Raw genomic sequence first — 19,875 nt, 5'->3', positions numbered from 1 at the left:
CATCTAAAATTTATTGAGGTATTTAGATAGGATTTACTATTGTATTAGGTTGCATTAGATTTACTGTTGATAAGTTGACCTAACTGTCACAGTCACAAGTTGTCATTTGTCATTTTCATTGCTTGCCAAGCCTCAACATGGCAGGTCTTGCAGACACCCGGAGCAGATTAATGCACAGAGCAACTTTTCATTGAACCGTGATAGACAATGTATGATGACCCTCATCGTTGAGGCATTTTGGTTTAGTTTCTTGCTGCGTCTATTGGGTGACCTAAATTAACTAAAACTGACGCCAAGCTCAATGCATGATTGTTAAAATGAGAAGAAAATTTACATGTACATGTCTGCAAAATGTTCACTGTTGCTGTATTAATTTCTCTTCCAAACAACATGTGCTTTGGGCAACTAAAACATGAGTCAAATCCCTGGGTTGAAGTTATGGAATGATTGTTGTCTCGGTTAAACACTGAAGAAGGCAACAATGACTTAAAGGAGGAGACAGGATGTGAACTGTGGTGTCTAGTGTCACTGTCATGTGCTTTATACTGTGTGTCTGAATCCCACCCCATCCTGCGCTATACAAATTGTTACTGCTTCCTGCACTGGAAAACAACATTGTCTGGTAATGTAATTGTCTGTTGCAAATAGCATTCTTGTTTCCTCCGAAACTTATTAGCCATTAGAAATTATGTGCACCTATGATATGAACGTAATTTGAAGGAGATAGGTTAGACTATTAAAACCGAACACAGACTTTCTTTGAAAAGGTCTACTCTCAGCAGTGTTAATCAGTCCATCTCTGCTGTACAGTCTAGCTACAGCCCAGTAAAGAAAATAAAAACACACACACACACACACACACACACACACACACACACACACACACACACACACACACACACACACACACAAAAAAAACAGTGAGCAACTCGGTTTTTAGGTGCTAGGAAAGCTCACTGTACTGTGCATTTTAAAGTATTGAGGTTGGCCTCAGCCATGTTACCAACAAGCTGAGAGCAGAAAGGAGGTTTGTAAGGAAAAAAGGTGGGGAAAGAGAGGTGAAAGCAGTGACATTAGATGAGAAGAAGGAGAGAAGAAGTAGGAGAAGGAGGAAGGAATGTGGGAAGGAAGGAAAGGAGGGAGGAGGGATGAAATGATGTGAAAGACGTGGCCAAGAAGAGAGGAGAATGAAGGGCGCATGAAAAGATACAGAAAGAAGATGCAAAAGAAAAAAGGTGTAATTGAGTGGAACACAAGCAAGAAAAGGAAATAGGACAGATGCAACAAAAAGAAGAGAGGATATGAAAATTAAGGGGACCACATGGGGAGTGAACAACGAGATACTTGCGAGTGGAGGGAGCAGAAGAGCAATGGACGTTGGGGGGGATGAAAAGAAGAATGAGAGAAATAGGAGAGACGGGGGCGAGAGGAAGGAAGTCAAAAATGAGAAATATAGCAGGATGGAAAAGGGGAGAGAAGGAGAGAAAGAGAAGGATATAAAGAGAGCAGAGAAGAGAGACACCAAGGTGGGAGGAAAATAAGCAGCTTATTAAAAGGGACTGGGCTGGAGACGCAGTGCAAAAGCAGCAGCAGCTTTTTCTTTGCTATCCTCCCGAGAAATCTGTGGATAATATGTTGCAGAGGAAAAACATTTTGCTTACCGGCCCTTAAATACAAGGCTACACTGGGGAAAACCAAAACGCACAGCAGAGTGAGATAAAACACTGCTGCTGACGGCAGCCGATTCAGCTGAGGCACTGGACAGAACTGGGTTGGCGTCTTTATCACCTTATTTAACATGTGACACTTGGTTGAAGCTTCGATTCACACAGAGTTAAAATATAACCTGTATTTTCATTATTAGAGTTGAAGTAGAAATGAAACCACAGCCTTTGCTCCATCTGTTGATCTAAACAGGGCATGGAAAATCAACTATGCTATGGTAAATATGCATTAGTAATAAAGCAATATTATTTTACACCCAACACAATACATCGAAATAGAAATCACTACACCACCAAATACTACAAATATTATTTCTGGAAAATGGCTTAAAAATCAAGACAATGCAAAACACTTATCAGACTTCAGTGACACAAAGTATGAAACTTTAGATATACAAGATAAAAGTGCCTGAGATTAGATTAGTTGTCTTCAAAATTCAGCTCAGTTTAGGAATCAATAAGACAAAAATTTATCTGACATGAATTATGCTTCTTTGCAACTGATGGTGAGGATGTTCAACATACGTTCACCCAAAAGATTGTGAAAAGACTGTGATGACCATGCAGTCCACTCCTCAGATGTGTCTTCTGGGCTCTAGGTAAGAAAATTATTGAATCCATTGAAAATTGATTGCTCAGAGCAAAACTGGAGTCAAAACTAATTGGCTGTGTAAGGCTGTACTTAGGTGGTGGCTAATGTCATTAATGTGCTCATGTTTAGCAGGTAGTGTTTACCATGTTCACCATTCTAAGCTAACATATATACACTTGTCCTTTCATATGTCTTGGATCCAGATTAGATTTAATACTTTAATTTACACTTAAGGGCATATATGCATCTCCACTGGCCAGATCCTACTTGGTTTACCCTGCCTACATGCAAATGTCTCTCATCAACACAAATCATTCGATGGGTGACCTGATCAGGGATCAGGGATGAAATGGATGCTACAACAAAACCGTTTACCCTCTGCTATTTCCTATGATCGTAAGTTTTGAAATGTCGGGGTCTGTTTTTTTCTGTCACTTCGAAAAGACTGGTAGAAAAACGGCTAATTTCAGTGTAATTTTAGCATGACGTCGAGCTTTCATTATCACAGGGACAGATGCTTTGCCTGGTTGTTTCTAGAGAGCGATTGACGCTTGCTGCATTCAAGGCTGCGAGGTTCCACGTGACTTACAGTACTGTGCAGACGTTTTAGGAGCTTTAGATATTTAGATTCTTATCCATTATGCAAGTATCCTCATAGACAATAAGAACAAGGAGTCTTCCAACAGATGGTCTGGCCCCCACAGAACCCTGATCTCAACATCATAGAGGCAGTCTGGAAATATATGAGGAGATAGAAGACACTGAGACAGAAGAAGTGTGGCAAGTTATCCAAGACGCTTGGAACAACCCTCCTGCCAAGTAGCTTGGAAAACTGTGCAAGTGTACAAGAATTGGTGCTGTTTTAAAAGCAAAGGTTGTTCATAGCAAATATTCATTGGCTTCGGATTTTTTTTTTGTCTACTGCACTTCCTATGAAGTTAACTAATCTATAAAAACTGTTTATAGTTTTTTTTTTTTTTGAAAGCATCCTCACTTTACTTTTAGTGGCTAAAACTTTTGCACGGTACTGTACATTTCCTCATCTGCCCATGTTCACGAGGGTCCAAGCAGACCTCTGTTTAGGGACTGTACGTCTATAAGTAAGCTTACAGTGAACGCAATGGAAAGTATGATGTTTGTCAACCGCCGATGCTTCTCATCTCATGCACCAGTGCACTGTATTCCCCATCCTTGGTCCTATTCTTGATAAGCAGTCCCACACACAACTTTCTTTTGATGACTTTTTATTGTCGCTCAGCCAAATACAAAAGACAAATGAGCCCTGCTTCTTGCCATTTTGAGGTCTCCATCATGTTGTATGTATAGAAGCAGAGGATCATCAAAGTCAGTAATGTTTATCCAGTGGGCACCATGAATGTCTGGACAAAACATCATGCAAATCCATCCAACAACATCCACAGAGATATTTATAGTCTGGACAACCGTGGTGGACCGACCAACTTCAACATCCCTTTAGCCACGACTCTAGCATGGCTAAAAAGCAGCATCAGTTACCTTGAACCAAGTTTAACCATTTAAGATGCGCTTTAATTTTAAGAGTGGTCTGCCTAAATTAAAACACTATTTTTAATCACTGTATCCTTGCAACAAATGTGCATGTTAAAGATTTCAGTACTTTTTACATTATTGGACTGCCAGACTGGTTTGAAGGTTCAGTGAATTGTGCCAGGATTATTTTTATGACAGGACAAGGGTCTAATCTATCGATACGTCTATAATATGGTCATATTCATGTAACTTTTCATAGTCTGGGAGTTTGGGAGTTTGTGAAAGTTCTGCATGGTCCTTGAGTCCTGTGCATGGAACAGTTTGGTGGTAAAAAGTTATTATGATGTTATAACTTTTTTCTATAGCCCTTTTTTAGTGTATAATGAATAGAATATTGTTGCTTCGCCACAAAGGGGTATTTTATCACTTTCTGCCTCACATGTGCCTTGCTCAGAGTATGGCTCTGAACTGGAGAAAGCTAACCGTGTGGCTTCAAAGATAGTGACACACACAGACAAGGTTTCTTATCACCAGGTTATCACAAAGTCATTCTCTTCTCATCCCAGAGGAAGAGATGAGAGAGCGACAGAAGAATACAGGGAGAGAAAAAAGGAGGAAAAAAAAGAGGAGGAAAAAATGTCAAACTGTCTGGCCTTTTCTTGACAATCCCACCACGATGTCTGTCTGAGAAATTAATCTTCTGTCATCTTTAGATAGGAATCTCAGAGTTATCTGTCTCCAGCCACACCTCCCACCCCCCCATCGTTCCCTCTTTCACTCAAATTCCTTATCTCCTCTTTTTTCTATTTTTCCTTGCATTTCCCTTTTTAAAAATCCACGCCTCTTTTTGTGACTGTCCTTCCTGTCGTGATATTTACAGTATCTCTCTCAGCCTTTTTTTCTCGTTTTCTTCCTTTTCTGAGAACAGGATGCTCTGTCCCTCTTTCTCTCTCTGCCGAAGCCATTATCCCCTGCCTGGCCAGGAATCTTCTATCTGTATCCCTCTATTGGTCTGTCTAGCCCACAGCTGAACACACTGACATACACACACATGCAGACAGCTCAATAGGGCCCTCACACACAGATATCAAGTTTTCCATTCCTCTGTAAACTGTCATATTGTTATCAGCAGAATTGTGATGGTTTTTTGGTCTCTTCTTGCATGGCCTTTGATGTGACGCTGTGTGGAACTGCCCATCTTATCTACCAAAACGGAATGACATTTTGATCACACACCCCAACCCTTTACAAAAGGCATTGTTCATATCTGACCATCTATAATGCAATTTGAATTTCTTTTATCTAGTTGGCGATAAAGAAAACCATGAATGTATGATGGGATTGCACTGGAATCAATGTTTTTCCTGTCTGTAACACCAACCCACAGGACCGTAACTGTGACAATCCTAAGGTTATCGTTCCTGCTGTATCTGTTCCTCTGCAGGTTGATTTGAGGTTTAAAAAGAAAACGGTTTATATAAAGATTAAACCCAAAACAAACTCTTAAAACTTGTTCTCCTAAAAACAAAAAAAATTATTTTTTCTTTAACACTGTTTTTATAATACTAGTGAATATAACAAGTGAGAGTATTATCACCCCTTTGGTGAGATGCTTAATTTGTTTCAAAGAAAACTGCTTCCAAGACTGTATGATTCAATACTAGACTAAATATGACTTAAGGGGATGGGCCTTTTCTCCTGTGATACAGTAAGGCCCAGGACAACTCATGAAAATGAATTAAGATTTACCAGTGTCTGTCAGCTTGGAGTGGAATATCAGCATATGTAAACTATACTCAGGTTAATAAGCAATGCAGTGCATCTAGGACTGCAACTAATAATTATTTTCCTTATCAATTAATCTGTTGATTATTTCCTCAAGTAAGCTGATTCATTCTTTTCTATAAAGAATGCCAGAAAATATTGAAATAGCTCGTTATAATTTCCCGGAGCCCAAGGAGATGTATTCAAATTCCTTCGTTTGTCTGACCAACAGTCCAGAACCCAAAAAGTTTCAGTTTACCATCATATACAACAAAGAAAAGGATCAAATCCTCACAAATGAAAGGCTGGAAACAACAAAATTTTGCCATTTTTACTTGTAAAATGACTAAAACATTGAATCAATCAACAGAATAGATGCCAATAAATTTTCTGTTGATCAACTGATCAATTAATTGCAGCTCTAAATGTAAAATTATCCAACAACATGCAGTGTTGGCAAATCAAATATGTGCAGACACACATTACGTAAATTACTTTGTAACATGAAAAATGTAATCCTGTTGTTTATGTTCCAATCAACACAAGTCCATATATGCTTTTTTGTTTCTGGTCTGAACACCTGCTAATGCAGTAGTCAGGCTTATGGGGGATATTTTCTAAACCTGTTGCAAATTACCATGAGGGGCACAAAATTTTGTATTACTGTAATTGTAAATTCACTAACACTACAGATGTAAATACTGTAGTTTATTTGATTGACATAAAGTATTGCAAAATAAGATTCGATGCCAGACTGATTTGACGCGAGTTGTGCTGGAATGTAACTGAGTACAAAAGAGAATGTTTTCCGCTGCTGAACTTGGAATATCGTTTGAGGAAGAGGACGGCTGTATGTGAGGAGATTATAGTTAAATAGTCAAATGTTGTCAGCTCATGAAAAAGATCTGTGATTAAAAAAAGCTATGAAAAATCAGAGGGAGATTTTTGGTAAAAACTCTTATAACTTGATTATTTCTGTAACAGAAAATATCAGCCTATTTAATAGGCTAATTCAATCATATCACATCAGACTGGAGCTGCTATGAGCCATTAAAAGTCAGGGAAAATAGGCAGTAGTGACCTGTGGGAAATACTGAGGTTGTATAAAATGTTGTTGCACTGCTGCTTTTTTATCTTGTGTTGTATTGCTGAACCGGTGCTGATTTGTTAAAAGTACTTTTTAATGTGTCTTTTAATTTTGTTTCTCTCTCTCTTTCTGTCTGTCTCTTTCCTTCACTGTCTCAACCTGGCTATAGTCACTCCCCCCCACCTTTATCCAATAAAAACAGTGACGTAGATTTTGCACCTGCTTTTCCCAGATGTTAAATTTCAGACACTATGATCTCCACTGCAGTGGTCCGTCAGCAGTGATAAATCAGCTGCAGTGGACAGTTCTATGAATTTCTCGGCACAGAAATGCCCTAAAATACACATTGCAGGAGACTTAACATGCAGTTTTCAGCGGGGCCGCTTTTCTGCCATTTTACTCGCACAAAACACACAGTGGACTTTCACTGAAAATGACACGAAAATTTAGCCTGTTTAGCGCCTAAAGAATGTCCATAACACGTTAGTAAATATTGCCCATGGTCTCTGTAGCAACGCTGACACATGCATAGTAAAGAAGACTAAATTATTTACTCTGCACTAATCTCAGCAGAATGCAAATTTGCGTACTTTTTTTACTATTTATTGTTCCTGTCTTTGTATACGTATAGAGACTATTTGTCAAAAAGACTGGTCTGGTTTTACTTCGTTGTTCAGTTATATTGTTTAATGGTGCATGTAACTGCAAAGCAGGAACAAGAACTAAACTGGACCCAAGCAAACAACAAATTAATATGAAATGTTTATTAAGATTAAAAGCTTTTGGAACGTTGTCTGGCAACAATTTATGGATGAATTCACGCAAGTAGAATTTAAACGTAATGTTGGATAACTTGCAGTCATTAGGTTAACATAGCATGTCATTATTAATATTAGCGTTATTAAAGCGGCACCGATTTTAGTCATAGTCGGATAAGTTTTGGACAGGGATTGCTCAGGTTACAGTCAGAACAGGATCATACTGCTAGTCAGACTGGGATCATACACTCATACTAAAATACAAAAAATATACTGTAGAACATCATTACATCTAATGATGTCTTGGTCAGACAAAGTTCCTTGATGACATGTCATTTGTGGTTAATAAAGCAAAGCTAAAAACATCAATGTTTCATGTGAGCCCATCCACTCATCCAACAAGCTGCTTAATATGAGACCAGTTTATAAAGACACACCGTAGACAGCAGGATGGAGGGGACAGAGGGAGGGAGGGATGGAAGGAAAAGGAGCAATGCTTACATGTTTCTCTCCTTCGATCCTCTTGTCAGCCTGTTGAACAGCCTCCAGGTACTTAAAATGCAACTCCATCAGTCGATCAACCTGGAGAGAGAATGAAAGAGTTGCAGGCAGAGAGAAAGGGGAGAGGCAGCATACAAGAAAGTAACGTGAAAATATGACAAATACGAGGGGGAGAAGAGCGAGCACAAAGAAGATATAGAACAAGATTAGATAAATACACAACACCCAAAAAATTTCATAATAGTGATTTAATAATACATATGCACTGTCTACCCCCTATATGTCATTGTTTGTGGAAAAATATTTCACCCTTTTTCAAATTATGTTTTCATTTACTTCACATTAATCATTTATTGAATCTTTGCTGCAAACCTAGTAGACTGGGTTTATGAAGTGGAAAACAAAGTCAAGAAAATAAATTATTTCTAAGATTCTTATTTATAATAGCATAAACATACCCATAAACTGATCAATTAAGTGCAGGAAGTGGACGATGGAAATGAGACTCTAAGATGGCTCAGTAACTACATCAATAGTCGCAAGCGTCCCATTAAAATGGCTTTGTGAAACCCACTGAATACGAGACATTTTTGCATGTGTTAGTGGAGGGAAAAAAAATTGCAGCTTGTTATCTTAATCACTTTCTCAAGTTTGGTAACGTGGCAGAAATTTGTATACCCAGGTAGAGAGTAGTGCAGTCATTAACACCTGACTGAGTGACCAGAATGTGAACCTGAATGTATTTAATGTAGTTTACCTAGTAAACTCCTGCCTCCAGCCTTTGGTAAAAGTAAGACTGACAAAAAACACTCAGATACAGTCAGTTTATGATAATCACAAATCTAATCATGTGATCTGTTCCAACCAAGTGTCTTCTGATGTGCCTGTAGAGGCCTGCTTATACAAGGTAACTGGCCTTGTTGAGAATGCGCATGAAGAGAATGAGGACTGTACAACAGCGACAACTGCTAATTAACACGGAAAGTAACAGCATCGTTTGATAATTCAGGCTTTCTTGCAACATTCTCATTTTTCTTTATGATCTGTTTTTTCATTACAGTCAAAGCATCAACTGCTGCATACAAAATTAAGGAGACAATGCCATGCAAATGATTAGGCCCTGATCAAATAAAATTAGTAGTATTTAAAGCAATTAACAATCTCTACGCATTTTAAGCTACCTGGCATTAAATATTGAGATCCAAATGAATAAAACTGCACAAGGATTTATTTTCATCTTTAAAAAGCTAATGAGGATTCCTTAAAACTTAATGGGCACTATAAGAAAACGGACATCAGGTAATAATTTAAGAACACAGTGTCTCTCTTTATCTATGAAAGCATTACTTTATGTGACATAAACAAACCGCAGTTTTTTCAAACTGCTTCATTTAAATCAAAGGGTCATGCATGGAAAAACATGTAAGGCTTTAACTAGCTATTATTTTCATAATAAATTAATCTGCCATTCACTTACTCAGTTAATCGACTAATTATTTAGTCTATGAAAAGTCAAGAAGTAGTGAAAAATGCATCACAACTTCCAAGAGCCCAAAGCAATGTCTTTAAATTGTTATTTTTAATTGATAATCAGTCCAAAACCTAAAGAATATTTAATTTACTGTCACATGAAAGAAAACATGAGCAGCAAGAAGCAATTATCAAAACAGTCGCTGGTTAATTTTCTCTCAGTCAGTTAAATCGATTAATCCACTAATCATTGCAGTGAATCTGCTATTATTTAATTAGCATTAAACCAAAAATAAAGATTAAACATAGATTTAGATCTTAATTTGTTTGTTAAATAGTTACGAATGTTATTCTGTTAATTATTCTATAACATTACATTTTCATGACTAAATAAGTAACAAGAAAGACAACAACAGAGAGATAAACTAAAGGCATTATTTAAAACAACTCTTTAACTATTGACACATTTAAAAATTAAATGTTGCTAAATCCTGAGTGGTGCATGGAGGCTTGTGATATCATGTTCTTCCAAGTGAGCCCTGCCCACGTCAAACCAGCTCAAGAAAGCACAGAGATAACACAAACACAGAAATCTCTCATGTGAGATAACCAAAACTGCTCGAACTTTGCTAGAAAATAGTTTATTCATGTAGGGCCGCATCGCTCATAGTAACAAGGTGATAGAGAAAATATCTTTTCAGATCCTTAAAATTTAGATTTAGTAGCGACGTCTGATTCAAAGAACTGCAGATACGCTGTAACCACAGTATATGGATGTCAGACAAACAAATACCTCAGATTAGGCATCCTGATCTGGTCCAATCTTCTGTCAATAAAAGAACAGGACTTGCACAGAAAGGACTAGCAAGAAATGAGGAGGGACAAAGGAGGAAAGCGAGAGGATGAAGCAAACTGACCTTCTCACAGTCGTTTTCTGTGAACTTGTTGAGGAGTCTGCTTCTCTGCTGGGACTTGAGATTTCTCAGCATGGAGGCAATGATGGAGCACACGTGTTCTAAGGAAAGCAAAGTGAGAAGTAAAGCTAAAGCATCCTCTTTGACTGTATATCACCAAGACACCATCTCAAACATTCCCCCATAGTTACGTTTTATCAAATGATTATTCAAATGTGATCTTTATACAGATCTATTATTACTTTACAGAATAAATTATACAATTTTCTCTCTCGACTAATTCCCTTAAACAAACACATAAAGTACGAAAGCCTCCTACATGATAGCCCTTCATTAAGGAGCTCATTGTGTTTTAAAGTTAACTAGCTGCGCAACCCAACAGGTATATGTGCTTTACGTAACATACGAGCTACTGTTATCATCCTCGGTTAAAAAAAACATTCTCAAACTGATCACTGCAAAGTTCATTCTCCCCCACATCCATAGCCCTCAGAAAGAACAAAACGATTAGCACTTGATAATTTGCAATTACAGCATGCAGCCAGCTAAGCAGGCACACTTTTACAGAGAGTGCACAGAACAAGAGGAGGAAAAAATGTTAATGAAATTTAGAAATCAATTTTCATTTTAGGGCATGCTGGAACATGTGTAACGGTTCTGGCTGTGGCTGAATTACATTTCTCAGGATGATAGAAATTTGTCTGTGGTGGCTCAGGGGCAATTAGCAAGGGGGAGGTCTAAAAACATGTTAACTGACTAAATTAGGTACAAATGCTACGTAGACCCATTGAGTGCCCTTGTGAACCAATTCATGATATGTAAGAAGTGGTATCTCGTTCAAAGACCTTCTTACACACACGCTGAACCTGTAGGTGACAGGCAGAGTATAATATTTCTCTATGATTGTGAATGAACAATACACTGTACACACAGAGGGAGCAGAATATGACACTGTAAAATCTCTGGAAACACAGAATGGAGAAAAAAAATGTAATTGCACTTCATCAACAAAAGGTCAATATTCTCTCTCAATGAGGCTTTGCAGTTGCTAAGCAACAGGCGTACAGGAATCAATCCCATTTCTGCTTTTTAAAAGGGGTCGTGTTTGCTGTCAGCTCCCTTTGTACAATCCCCTATGACCCACACTATCCTCACCCACAAGACTTGAATGCTGAGAAAAAATAAAGGCTCTAACACCCATGTCAAAGTCAAATCCTTCAGAATATACAGATATCCATCTACATTGCCAATATGGTTGGTAGCACAAAAAGCAAGAAAATGCACTGAAATACAAGACCAAAAAATAAATAAATAATTACATTTAAATTAAATTAAATTATTTTTAATTAAAAAAAACTGGAGGCATGTTCCCTTAGAAATAAGGTCCAATAGAAAATACATCCCATCAGCTTCGGAATTTCTGCTAATTACTGTTAAATCTGTGAGCCTGAAGCCTTCGAGTTGTTTTGAAACTCTTGTGCTCTCTTATGTTACTCTTCTATTAAACTGAATCCCTTAATTATTATTATTGATGTAATTTAATCCTTGAAAATGTGGTTTTAAAATCTTTAGTATGTCTCAATAATATTGAAAATTCATGACTACTATATAGTTAACAATAACTCCTAAATTACTATTTATTAGGAGGTTACGGGCTTTCTAACCGGCCATTACACTTTAAATTTGACCAAATAACATGAAAGCTGTCCTTTAATTTACAGCTTGGGGCTTGAATTTTTTCATTAAGGAGAAAATTTGGAGATTGCTTTCATGTTATTTGGTACAGTTAAAGGGCTCTATGGATGGCAATATCCACTTGGTCAGACTGAACTATATCAACTATTTTATTCATTGCCATGAAATTTCATTGTCCCCAGATCACGAAGCCTACCACCTTTGATGATCCTGACTTTTCGTCTAGCTACACCAACAGGTTGACATTTTGGTTTTTAGAAAAATGTCTCAACAAAAACCAGATGGATCATCATGACATTTGGTACAAACATTCATGTCTCCCTTATGCTGAACTGTAATAACTTTTGGGATGCCTCAACTTTTCTTGTTCCACAATATGGTTTATGACCAGACATCTGAAAAACAAATTACATTCCCATCAGCTTCAGCTGTACTTTGTGGTGAGTACTAATTAACACGCTAGGATATTACCACACTAAAATAAGGTGAGTATGGTAAACATCATACCTGCTAAACATCAGCTTATTAGCATTGTCATTGTGAGCATGCGGACATTAGCATTTAGCTCAAAGAAACTTGGTGACTAAGTAGAGCCCCTAGGAGCTGCTGCCATGGCTATAGACTTTTAGTCTTGTTGTCCTTCAGAACTCCTCAAACCGTACAAGTAAACCTTTAAAAAAGGGGTACCTGAAAGTCGTGTGCTCCCTAAAATGTACTTAATTTAGGGCTTTAGCTATTTAGGTATTTTTTAGCCGTTCAGTCTTCACCTTTGTCCAATGAACAGGCACTTTAAGGGATCTATGGCTAAAATAACTCCTTGATTTATATTAAGGTGTGTGATGTGTTTTCTGATGTAAATTAAGGATTATTTAAGGGATTTACTTCATAGTGTGTCACAATAAAATTCTTCCAGCATTTCTGTGAAAATCCTATATATCATGGCATGTTAGAAGAGCAGATAAAACTCTAAATGCACTTCACACTGGTTTGAAAGGTATTAAATGTAGTCAAAGCTGTGTGCTCTGGTTGTGAAGCGGTTAGGTTTAGTCCAAGGTTTTCCTTATTTTCACATAGACAGCCGTATTTCCTGTATACAATGACAAGGAAGCTATGTGCCATTTCCGAAAGGACACCACTTTATCAATTTGATCCACGTGGTAATTGATGTCGCCACCTCCACGTCCAGCGAGGAAGCTATTGATCGCTGGCTGTGGAGTGTTCTCTCCAAAGAGTTTAAAACTAAACATCGACTGCTCCATTTAGATTTGTGAAGGGGTGGAGGCAGGATTACATTGTGAGCACAACATGGAGGGCAAATCTGAGTAAAACAGTTCCCTCATTTGTCCTTAGAAAGCTTTCATCTGTTCATTTACATGCTTTGCTTTACATTTCAATATCAAGTATAAACACGAGACAAATAAGAAAACAAGGAAAGAGCCTTGATAAAACAGCAATAATCAAATACGTAATTAAGATTTTAGATTTAACATTTGCACAAGCAAAAAGAATTGGTTTCACTTGTTACAAATATCAAACAGTAGTTTATGGTAAGCTGCCAGTATCATCGAACATCAAATACATATCGCATCAAATACATACAACATATTATGTTCACTCCAGTTAGTCATTTTATGGTTAATGTAAGAGCTAAATGGTGCTCGTGACAGTACAGAAACTCCTGTTACTCGTGTCACTGTTGATCTTGACAATCACAGTAACACAGACTTCCCTAGGAGCCAGTGTATTAATGACTTAAACAACTTCTGAGTTGACTGTAGAATTTGTATTTTGTACTGTATATTTGTATTGTATTGTATTTATAATTGACCTCCGTAAACACAAAGGTCAGCATTTATTGCACAGACCCATCACAAACACTGTCTTTGCCAACAATGAAAGACTGTTGTTGGTACCTCCAAAAGGTAATGCATGAAACCCTCCCAACACTTTAAACAACTTTGAAGCAGTATACTGAGAAATTTTTGTTTAATGTTGTTCAGCCAAATACAACAAACAAAGGAGCTCTTCTTCTTGTGTCTGTGTATGTCTACCTGTAGTATGTACAGGAGCGCGTGCACTGTTCACATATAAATCTGCTGTCGTTCGTGCCAATCCTGGAGTACGATCAGGACTTTGCACTTTGAAAGCTATTCAGACAATGTAGCAGTTTAGCAGCTTGTGTTTGATCAATTTGCTACGTTGAGCACATCATACTTCACTCCTGTAGGGCATTTCTATATCACTTTCCATGAACCATATGAGGAACTCAGTAACTAAACCTGCGTTTCAAGTGGAGGAACCAGGGACTAAATTCAGTTCCTGTACAAAAATTCCAGTCCTTACTCAGGGGGTAAAACCTTTTGATAGTTCAGGAACAACAGCAGCTGGCTGAAGCTTCAGTGCTGAATGTCGTTGATCATTTGTCTAGGATCAATATTCGATATTACAAGGTGTAGATGATCCTTCATATACATCTAAATATACCACAGCATGAGTTTACAGAGATGGAACATGATCAATCTCCACTGGAGGAAAGACCAAACGTGAAGATGATGTTAATTAGATGCGTCTTTACACAGGGATCTAACAGCAAATCTCTCCCACTGAAATACACTAATAATAGGATTACACAGCATGACTCTGACAAAACAGATTACAATCAAACTTGTATCATATAAAATGTTACTAATCTCAATCTGTGCCAAAGGCACTCGGTGCTGGGAGGGGAGAGGATTAAATGAAAGTTCTATTTGATTCTCTGCTTTTGACTGAATTATGTGATGAAAGTTTCATGATTAAATCCAGATAACCAAGTTTCTCTATTACAGGCACTTATCTGGTCTCATATATTCTGCTACGTAGACATGCTTTCTAAATCTCCATTTCTTAATATCAGAAGAGAGAAACCAGTGATAAAGTAATGGGCTAATTCCATGTTTTATCTTTGTCATGAAACTGCCGTAATTTGGGTGGGTAAGATGTTTTAATAAAAGCATCGTAATTCTAACAAATGGCCTTCTCCATCTTTTCCCCCTCACTGCGTATATCTAACTGCTACATCCTAGTACTTAGTCTTCAAATGGTTCAGAATGCTGCAGCTAGAATTTTAACTACATCCAGAAAATCTGACCATATTACACAAATTTAAGCTTCCCTTCATTGGCTCCCTATCTGTATCAGGCCAAACTTTACAGTGCTTCTGATGACATACAAAACCATAAATGGACATGCCCCTTTATACCCGTCTGATCTCCTTACACCTTAAATTCCATCCCGTGCTCTTTGCTCTTAGAATACAGAGAAATCAGCAGACTGCAGGGCCTTTTCCTTTAGTAGCCACCTCCTCTGGAATAATCTCCCTCCTGACATCAGACTGTCAGGCTCTGTTAAGACAACATCTTTATGCCTTAACTTTCACTTAGTGACTAATTCTGTGTTTACTTCAGGCTTAGTACCTGTTACCATTCTCCCGCCGGCGCATTGGTCTCAGTCCCTACCTACAGTATAGTCTACAATCTACATCTCTCTGATCCTCTATTGTTTATTCCCTCAAGCACATGAGCATCCAAGCTATGTGCCCCCCTCTCTCTCTCTCTTACACACTCTATATCCCCCTATTTTCTCCTCCTTGCTCTCTCTTTGCACTCATGCTCTCTGTGCTGGATCTGCCATAATTTGGCCGTCCTGACCTCTCTCCCTCTCCTAGCTGTTGGTGCTTCATTCCAGATGTTTTGGATCTGGATTTTCGTCCTTCAGGATACCCAGCCTCCTTGTCTCTCTTTCCCTCTGTGTGTTTGCTTCCTTCCCCCTTGATGTGTGAATGATGTGCTTGGTTTTGCCTATTCTATGTTTGTTTGGTCTATCGTCTTTACTGGTTGTTGGCAGCACTTGGAAGTTGTTCAGTGTCATCCCAGATCACATTCTTTATTTATGTTTACACTTTATAATACTGTCATCCTGATTGTCCAAACTGTAAACATGTGATATGTGATATTGGGCGATATAAATAAAATTTGGCTTGAACTGCAGAGGCACAAAACACTCAAAGGTGTTTGTGTGGCATTCAAAACGTATCAACTACAAAGGATTCTGTTCCCTCCCTCAGCCTCTCCCTTGTGCACTCTCTCTACCAAACAAACACCCACATGAGCGCAAGCAAACAAAGAAATACTTTCCCGAGTTGGAGCTGGAGACAGAGCTATGACTATTGTGCCTCGCCATGTAAAAGAGTTGTTTACTTCTGTTCCCCCTCACACTTTGCACACATCATTAGTCACCTAAATAAAACAACCGGCTGCCACCAATTTCCATCATACAATCTCATTTAACTGGTAACCACAGAGTACATACACCAATAAATAGACCGTAAAAACAAACTGAATGGCAACATCGTGACAAGATTATTCATGAGCAGAGAAATGTAATTTTTTATTGGGATTTTTTCTCTTTGTTTCAGCTTTTTTCGATCTACTTACAATGTCTCTATTAATTATGTCGTTCTGTATGCTAATACGGCCTGGCAATCCCTGGTCATTTGGACTGTTTCAATTTCAGAAAGGATTTTATGGGGATCAATCCTTGCACTGAGGTTTATGATAGAGAGAGCCTCAGAATGAATGTGTGAGAGAGCGAGCACTAAGGATAGGAGGACAGAGAGGTCCCTTCCTCTTAATTACTTTTGTTTGAAGCAGCTGATAGTTAATTAATCTACTTTGTTATTGTGTTATTCTGGAGAACCACTTGATTCACTGCATTTTCAATTAGTAGTCTTAGTGAAAAGGAGGGGTCACTCAATACACCGTATATTATGACAGGCATCTCATTATGCCTATAGCTGTTCGACAAATCAATGGAAACATGACGTACCTATACCGGCTGAAACTCTGATCAGAAAGAATGGCAATATGCATATGCATATTATGTGCTTAAGTTGCTAACTTGCATGGTTGAATATAGACCAATCCATTGGCTGATTTATGTGTTGCGCTCTCTGCCAACATCTGCATTACTGCACTGGCACAGTCCAGCTGAATGTGATTTCACTTACAATGAAAGATCATGTTAAGTGGTTGAATTGATCACAGTTAGTCTTTTCTATTTTTTCCCCCTTTGATTATGTCAGATTGTATAGGTATATTCATTTGTGGGTTTATAAGAGTATGTGTGCATGCAGTTTGTGTTTTTATAAATATATACAAATTTGTATGAATGCTATCTACTCCTCTGACAAATTATGGTAGACCATGCACAATGTTTTATTGTTCAGTACATTTTATTTTCATTAACTTATTTCACTACATCGCTGCTTTGTACTTTGTGTTTTTGTTCTGCATATGAATTAGTACCTGTCAATTTTGCATAATGATGTCCTGTATGATATAACTTTAATATTTCCTTCTTATTATAGCTCTGCATGCTTATATACTATTTCAATACCTTGAGTGTGACGATTTAATCTTAACACTGGGAGCACATAGTATACAGAGAAAAATTTTTTAAAGCGTGACTTTTAAGTGTGTGTCTGCCATACCAGGGGCTCCAACACACAGCTGGGAAAAGTTGAACTGTTGCAGTGGGTTGTCTTACCTACCCTTCCTACCGCTGCTCAAGGCGGTCAAAGGTTAATTCATCCAGTCCCTGGGTGGGACAGGACACAATGGAAGACAATTTGTTCTCCTCTGCAGGGCTGGGAAGCCCCACTGGATGTATCAAATGTAATTAATATGGACAGAAGAGAGGAGGGGTTTTACATTTTGGACATACAGACATAACTCCAGTCTCTTCTCTATTTTATTTCTTCACCCTGTATCACATGGAAATCCTATCTCTCTCTCTCTCTCTCTTGTTTGCACTTCCTATCTCTCACTCAGAGACAAGGGAAGCTTGAGAGCACAGGCAGGAAAATCAATCAGGATTGGATTGATAGAGTAAACTGACAGGCTGAAGAGGCAGCAAACCGTGATACATGAGCAGATTAGGATTGAGAGTGTCTGCAGGAAGCGGGTGTGACTACACGGTGCGGAAAACTGTAAGTAGGAAAGGAAAAAAATATCCCTGGTATGATTAGTATAATAACATAAATTAGTACAGTCAGCAATGTATATATTTGTTTAAAGAATTACAGAAATTATGAGAGTTGAAGGCCATTACCAGAAGATAACTGTAGCCTGTCAATCATAATGTTCACCATCAACACCTCATGCAATATTGTATTCATACTATTAAGCTTCAGTGACATTTTAAATGAAATATTTAAATGAATGTCAATACCATTTTTTGCTGCTCGGGTTTGAGTAAAATATGAAGAAAATTTGGAATAGTTCAAATAAGTCAACTAAATTACGCCAAGCATATTATATTTGAAACAATTATTGTCATTGTAAACCAGTGACCTTCTGTGTGCTTTTGAGTTATTCTTGAAAGATCTGATTCAATCACAATGACATATAATTACTCTAGATTACATGCATGTATCATTTTCCCATGAACCCATTGTGCTTAGGCAGGCAATCTGAATCCAGCAAGTGAATGTGCAGACTCCACCACTACAAATTAAAAACTACAATATAGAGATGTCAATACATTGGATGATTATTGCAGAAAAAATGCTTACCATAAATATTTAATAATTTTTGTTAAATATTTATCAAAAATGGGGTTCCAAGGATTATAACTTTAAATAGTTCTAAAATTTAATCTGAAGAATCAAGTGTACGACCAAAATGCATAATGTGATGTGATTTTGGAGATTTAGATAAAGTGCGCACCATACAATAACACTAATTCAAGTGTGCATGTTTTGTTGGCATACCAAACAAAAGGCAATTAACTTCATGAGGCTTGAATGGACACAACATAACTAGTTAACAGACTGATCAATTTAATTATTGGAGTTCTTGCTACCTTCCAGTTGTACCTGTCATCCAATGTTTTACTCTGTCACATATTGCTCAGCTTCATGTCTAAGCAACTGCGTAGGAAGCCAGACCATAGTAGCTCACAACAGGGCACTGAAATGGTGAAATGCTGCCGGTTAAAATACTCTCAGCCCTTGTTCACCGTTGGAATCATTTTTGGTCCTGAAAATTGCCTGTTGCAGGATTTCACAGTTCTCGGTGAAAGAAAAAGAAAACAAGGAAATAACTTTCCAGGACATGTAACTCCTCGCATATTTCACCTATTTCCATTGCTTGAACCACTCCACAATCCAAGTTTTCTAGGACATGTGGGAACTCTGAACCTGACTACTACATGTAACATTTCATTTTTGTGCTGATGGTACTTAATTAAAATCAGTACAGTGATGCATCTCACCACAGCTTTCACTGCTCTGCCCAGTGGATAACACTACTAAAACAGGTCAAATCAGGTTGGCATACATGCAGCTGACTGCTACCTTTTTGAAGAAACCTGGTTGGTTGTTATCTTGTTCTTATTAGTGACTGACCTTCATGCTCTTTCTCAGAAGCACCAGTTTTCTTCATCTTCTTGGGGGTTTTCATGAAAAGTGGGAAGATGGTTCGCAAGCCCAGGATGTCCACAAACTTATGGCAGTTATCTGCTCCCTCTGGTCCAATCATCCCATGGTCCAGGACCTTCAGAGCACTGGTTCGAGACATTTTCTTTTCTCTGCAGCAAAGAGAGGAAACGGTGCTGAAGTCAGAGATACTTTCTGTTGTTTCAATAGATATAAAGAACATGCACATTTCAAATGAGGTGCCCTGGGAAGGTTTGTTAAATTCTCATCTGCTGATTACTTACAGCCGCATCACAGGATGAAATAATTATTCAAAATTTTGGGTTACATATTTGAGAGTGATTCTTGTACACAAATGTAGCAGAACAAGTAGCCTGATATGGC

At 38.0% G+C, this 19,875-nt stretch overlaps 1 protein-coding gene across 1 annotated transcript in view; it reads right to left on the bottom strand.

Annotated features, from left to right (window-relative positions):
* Positions 1-19,875, bottom strand: part of ctnnbl1 (catenin, beta like 1) — a 59,572-nt gene that overhangs the window by 18,690 nt on the left and 21,007 nt on the right. The window contains exons 11-13 of the mRNA XM_040153713.1: positions 19,462-19,643; positions 10,323-10,420; positions 7,936-8,016 (exon numbers count right to left, since the gene is read on the bottom strand). Coding sequence (XP_040009647.1) covers positions 7,936-8,016; positions 10,323-10,420; positions 19,462-19,643 — 361 coding nt within the window. The remainder of the gene's footprint in view (positions 1-7,935; positions 8,017-10,322; positions 10,421-19,461; positions 19,644-19,875) is intronic.

The sequence above is a fragment of the Xiphias gladius genome, chromosome 18 (genome assembly GCF_016859285.1).
Source record: "Xiphias gladius isolate SHS-SW01 ecotype Sanya breed wild chromosome 18, ASM1685928v1, whole genome shotgun sequence".
Classification (NCBI taxonomy): domain Eukaryota; kingdom Metazoa; phylum Chordata; class Actinopteri; order Istiophoriformes; family Xiphiidae; genus Xiphias; species Xiphias gladius.
Note: the sequence above shows the minus strand (reverse complement) of the source record. Positions and strands in the feature narration are given on the sequence as shown.